Raw genomic sequence first — 5,691 nt, forward strand, 5'->3', positions numbered from 1 at the left:
TCTGTTGTCTGATTTTATGTGACAGATCTTTCTTACATGTAAACAAAACCATTTTATAGTCTGGATTATTTTTTTTTTAGTTCTGAAAATCTGAAAGTAGTCCCAGTGGAAGACAGAAGTAGACAAAGTTAGCATGGTCTGGGCATATTAGGAGGAGGGGCGAATCACATGTTACAAAGAGAACTTTACTTATAAATGTGGAGTGATACACCGGTAGAGGTAGACCTAGAAAAAAATGAATAGATTGTAGGAAGGGTAAAATGATCTACATGGGAGTGGAAACTGAGATAACGGATGATACAGTTATTTGAAGGACGAAAATTCGATGCGCCGACCTTACGGGTGTAGGCTGAGGTAGGGGACGTAGGGGAGATGATGATGATTATTTTTCAGACCACTGGAAATCAATTTAAGTTAAATGGTGTTGTATTAAATAAAATAAGAACGTTTTTACTATTTTTACTTCTGTATTCATACCTGGATATTTCAAATAAATACCCTAAAAAAAAAATAGAATCAGAAAAATGAATGAATGATATTATCTAATAGCAACATTAGTTCCATGTGATAGATGTCTTTTGACGTATGGAGTTGTAATGACTTCAATCGATTTTTCAAGAAATGCATCTTATTGGTTGATATTAACTAACCGCCAAAATTATACCACAAGAACCAATGAAAATCCTCCATCCAAGTTTTAAAGCACTATTTCCGTTCAAGATGGCCGAAAAAACTATGCCTATTTTTGTTCCATCAGAAAAGCCTCTGAAAGTGATAAAGTGGAAAGTTAAACAAGGTGCTGTTGTATCGCACGGCCAAATACTCTTTTTATACAGCGACTCTTCGGGCAAAAGTAATGTACCGCAGAAATTTAAAGCTGCCTGCGGTGGTACCATCTTGTCAATCAAGGTGAAAGAAGGAGACATCACCGAACCTGGGTAAGTGACGTCACATTAGCTAATACACGTTTTCTTGTTAATTGCTTTTTTCTATATATTTTGCTATTTCATGCACCGTAATATTACTTTTCGAAAGTTATAAAATATAAATTAATTAATAGTATGTTTAACAATAACTGAAACATGACAAACTGAATTTCATTTTGCGCGGTAAAATACAAACATAAAAAGTAACTTTATAAATTAATCAATACATTAGAACTACAATCGCACACTATACTTAAAAAGCTGAAAATTTCTAACGTAAAACACGAAATATAACTAACAAAGGCTTGTAAACATGTCCAGTGAAGTAAACAAATCATTATTTTCTATTATTTTTTTATAGATAAATGTATAAAATGTGTATTGGATTGTAGCATATACTTTTTAAATTAATATTTATATTAATTGATGTAATTTATTTATTTTTCAGAGTATGTGTGGCAGAGTTGAAAGAATGCAAACATTCAACTGTGATGAAAGAAATGTGCGCGGAATGCGGCTCCGACCTCCGTAAAGATGAACGCGTGAAGGGCGAAGTTGCTAGTGTCCCCATGGTGCATTCAGTACCTGAATTAAAGGTATAGTCAAAGAATTTAATTCACTATCCATTATGAATCAAATATTGTGATAAATGAAAAGTTTAGATAGTGTAATAAATGTTTGCAATTTTATTTTTTTTGAACATCTTAGAGCCTCTAAAATGAATGATGATTCTGTAAATAAATAATTTAAAAACAGTAAATGTAAAATGTTTAAGTACACATTATTTAAGCTTGTAATTATATTAAAACCCACGTAAATGTGATTTTTCAGGTTTCAGAGGAGTTGGCTCTGAAGTTAGGCCGTGAAGATGCTGAGCGTCATTTGAAAAATAAGAAGCTAGTTCTACTTGTTGATTTAGATCAAACATTAGTGCATACAACAAATGATAATATACCACCAAATTTAAAGGTAAAAAAACAAAGATTTTCTTAAATTGCTTGTTTATCCATTTTTACACTAGAAGTTGACAGTACTAGGTGAAATTTACTTTTACTTATATTATAACATCTTTGTTGACCGACTATCTGTAAACATATCTGACTTACTTAATTATTTATTTAATAGCTTTTGAACAATAATTATACAATGAGTATACTAAAGCTACTCCAATATCACTAAAGGCAAACTAGATATCTTTTTGTCTCTAAGATCTAATCATCATCATCACCAGCTCACTATACATCCCCACCGAGGGGCTCGGAGCTTACCCTGAATTAGGGTGACTAGGCCATAGTCAACCACGCTGGCCCAGTGCGGGTTGGTTGACTTCACACATATCTTTGAATTTCTTCGCCTTTATGTGCAGGTTGCATCACAATGTTTTCCTTCACCGTAAGAACCGTAAGAACAAAAAATCGCAAATCGAAAATCACATTGGTACATGGCGGGATTCGAACCCAAGATCTATAGATTACAAGTCAAGTGCTTAAACCACTGAGCCACCAACGCTCTATAAGATCACTAAGATGTTTAATTTTTATTCTTTAAAGGATGTACTTCACTTTTATCTCCGAGGGCCTGGAAATACTGGAAGATGGTGTCACACAAGGTTAAGGCCGAGAACTAAAACTTTCCTTGAATCTGCTTCCAAAAAATATGAACTGCATGTATGTACATTTGGTGCGAGACAGTATGCACACGCTGTTACTGAATTACTAGATCCAGAGAAGAAAATCTTTTCACACAGGATACTATCAAGGGATGAATTTTTCGATGCCAGAACGAAATCTGCTAATTTAAAGTAAGTTATAAAAATAAATTATGAAATTAACTCTTTTTACCTAATGAACTAAAGTTTGATTTTGTTTGAAAAAACAATCATTATATGTATATGTATAGTTTTAGAATGTATTTTTGCATCCAAGATAAATTTTATAATGTCTTATATTGTCACTGTTAATGGAAAACCGGACAACTGCTTTGGCTAAATTCCATTTTCATTGTTTTCTTATCAACAAGAAAGTTAATTTAAATTGAATACAATAGATCCTTTCTTTGCTTTTATTATATTTGTTACTTTTTAGGGCATTATTTCCATGTGGGGATAATATGGTGTGCATCATAGATGATCGGGAAGATGTATGGAGACATGCAACTAACCTGATACAAGTCAGACCGTATTCATTCTTTCAATCAACAGGAGATATAAATGCACCTCCCCCATTGGGTAAGAGATTTTATATATCAATAAAATCTTTTCTGGTATATGTATGGTAAAAGCTCAAGTTATTGGACATATATTATAACATATCTTAATATTAGAAAGGTACATTACCACTAAACTTAGAATACGTTTTATATTAGATTTTTTTTATTCACGAACTCTCAAGCAAAAGGTAGTATTTTATGTATGAGAATATTGAGTTAAGTTGTCTTTAATTCGTTTTTGGTCTCTTACAAAAGTTTAAAAATCTTTTGTAAATAATTATTACTCATATTGATTGAATATGGATTGAGATACAAGTTACAATTAATGATTTTTGTAACTTCATAAACAATCCATAGAATATAGAATTCCTTCTGAAGACTTTCTTTTACTTGAGTCTTGAAAGAAAGACAGATACGAGGATTACAATTTAAATTCAATTAGATTTTTTATATTCTAATTAATAAAAGTAGTTTACAAGCTTGCATTAAGAGTGGGCGCACACCTTTGACTAAACTATCGCACAACTGTTGTGCGACTGTCGATTGTTTCGCAGTCTCCAACTGTTTAGTTGCATAACTTAAAAACCAGTGTGTGTATCTCCATATAAAATCATAGGAATTATAAAGCGCGACTAAACAGTTGTGCGATGGTTTTCTCGAATGTTCGCGCGCTTTTTATGATTAACTTCTCTGAAAGTATGGATGGATTGTGTGAATACATAATTTGCCAACTCTAAAAAGATCAAGTGGATAATGTTATAATCTGTACATTATTGCAGATAATGAAAAATCAAAACAAGAAACAAATAATGTGAAAAATGGTAATCAAAAATCTAATCAGGAAATGCCAACGTTAGACGATGAACCGGAGAAGAAAGAAGAAATAAAAGACATCAATGATAGTGACAAAAAGGGTGACAAACAGAATGGTAAAATATCAAATGAAGTGACAGAAAATGGAGAAGTTAATCCAAAAGTAAATGAGAATGATGTAAATAAAGTAAATACAGAGAGTGAGCCGCAGTGGCCGGAGCCCAAAGGTGGAGAAATTGAAATAGAAGATCCCGATGATTATCTTATATACTTAGAAGATATACTTAACAGGATACATCAGTAAGTACTTTTATTTTATTCATTATACTCGGTAAAAAGTCTATTTGGAATGTATTTTATTTACTAGCTTTCGCCCGCGACTCAACGTGGAATTAAAAAAAACTAAGTAGCCTATGTGTTCTTCCAGACTATGTTCTGCTTCTATGCCAAATTTAATCGAGATCCGTTCAGCCGTTAAGGCTACAAACTCTAACAAACATTAATCCATTCATCCAAACTTTCTCATTTATAATATTAGTAAGATTAAGAGATTAAGTTTTTGTTAATATATTTTAGGAAATACAAAAAAATAACTTCTAACTTAAGAAAACATGTAACTTAGTCTTAAGTTAAGTTTTTTAAAAAGATAGTGTTATAGATTAACTGATATTATAAAGAGGAAAGATTTGTATGTTTCGAAATACCTTAAAAACTACTGGGCCAATTCCAAAAATTCTTGCGTTATGAAATAAATAAGTTTTCACTGCGTAGTGTGGGCCATGTTTATTACTATTTATTAGTTCTATGCATATTTGATAGTGTTATACTGATAATATTTATAAATGTACTGGTATTGTTAAATTCGATCATTTTTCTATGCTAATATTATAAGGAGGAAAACTTTATTTGATTGTAAGGAATAGGATCAAAAACTACTGGGCCAATTTCAAAAATTCTTTCACCATTAAGAAGCTATGTTGTCAGGGAGTAACATAGGCTACGTTTTATATTATTTTTTAATTTCATGCGGACGGAGTCGCGGGCGAAAGCTAGTGTATTATAAAACTATTAGCCTGTAACTTATTTAAAGTGACGATGTTTACTAAAAATCCTTTTCAGGCATTTCTACGAGCTATATGAGACGATGGGACGCAAGCAGATACCGGACTTGAAGAGTATAATCCCGGAGGTGAAGAGTCGGGTGCTGTCGGGGGTGAGGCTGGTGTTCAGCGGGCTGGTGCCCACTCACCAGCGGCTGGAGACGTCGCGGGCGTACCTGGTGGCCAGGAGCCTGGGCGCGGAGGTCACACAGGATCTCACAGATAAATCAACACATTTAGTAGCTGTGCGCTCAGGTATGGAAATACTTTTTTTTTACTAGTTAAATTTTTCAGTCTGTCCCTGCTACATGTGTAATATATAAATACTATATAACAATCTTAAATATGTTCTAACTGGATATATTCAGAGATAATTTAAGTTTCTAATGTTGTAAAAAATTTTGGTCCAGTAGTTTTTGAATTTATGAATACAAAAATCTTTCTTCTTTATAATACTAGAAAATACCACCTAAGTTGTTTTTTTTTCTTATAGGTACCGCGAAAGTGAACATAGGTCGGCGTATGGCTGAGGACAAAAGTAGAAAGTTCTATGTAGTGACACCGGAGTGGCTGTGGACGTGTGCTGAGCGCTGGGAGAGAGTAGATGAAAGATTATTCTCATTGCAACGAGGTGGACAGGTAAA

The 5,691-nt window shown here is 33.0% G+C and overlaps 1 protein-coding gene across 1 annotated transcript in view; it reads left to right on the forward strand.

Moving 5' to 3' along the window:
* Positions 1–614: 614 nt before the first annotated feature.
* Positions 615–5,691, forward strand: part of LOC106102124 (RNA polymerase II subunit A C-terminal domain phosphatase) — a 6,606-nt gene continuing 1,529 nt past the window's right edge. The window contains exons 1-8 of the mRNA XM_013281534.1: positions 615–938; positions 1,375–1,522; positions 1,758–1,895; positions 2,477–2,727; positions 3,011–3,153; positions 3,914–4,247; positions 5,067–5,302; positions 5,541–5,686. Coding sequence (XP_013136988.1) covers positions 676–938; positions 1,375–1,522; positions 1,758–1,895; positions 2,477–2,727; positions 3,011–3,153; positions 3,914–4,247; positions 5,067–5,302; positions 5,541–5,686 — 1,659 coding nt within the window. The 5' untranslated portion in view covers positions 615–675. The remainder of the gene's footprint in view (positions 939–1,374; positions 1,523–1,757; positions 1,896–2,476; positions 2,728–3,010; positions 3,154–3,913; positions 4,248–5,066; positions 5,303–5,540; positions 5,687–5,691) is intronic.

Source organism: Papilio polytes, unplaced genomic scaffold (genome assembly GCF_000836215.1).
Source record: "Papilio polytes unplaced genomic scaffold, Ppol_1.0 DF823923.1, whole genome shotgun sequence".
NCBI classification, from domain to species: domain Eukaryota; kingdom Metazoa; phylum Arthropoda; class Insecta; order Lepidoptera; family Papilionidae; genus Papilio; species Papilio polytes.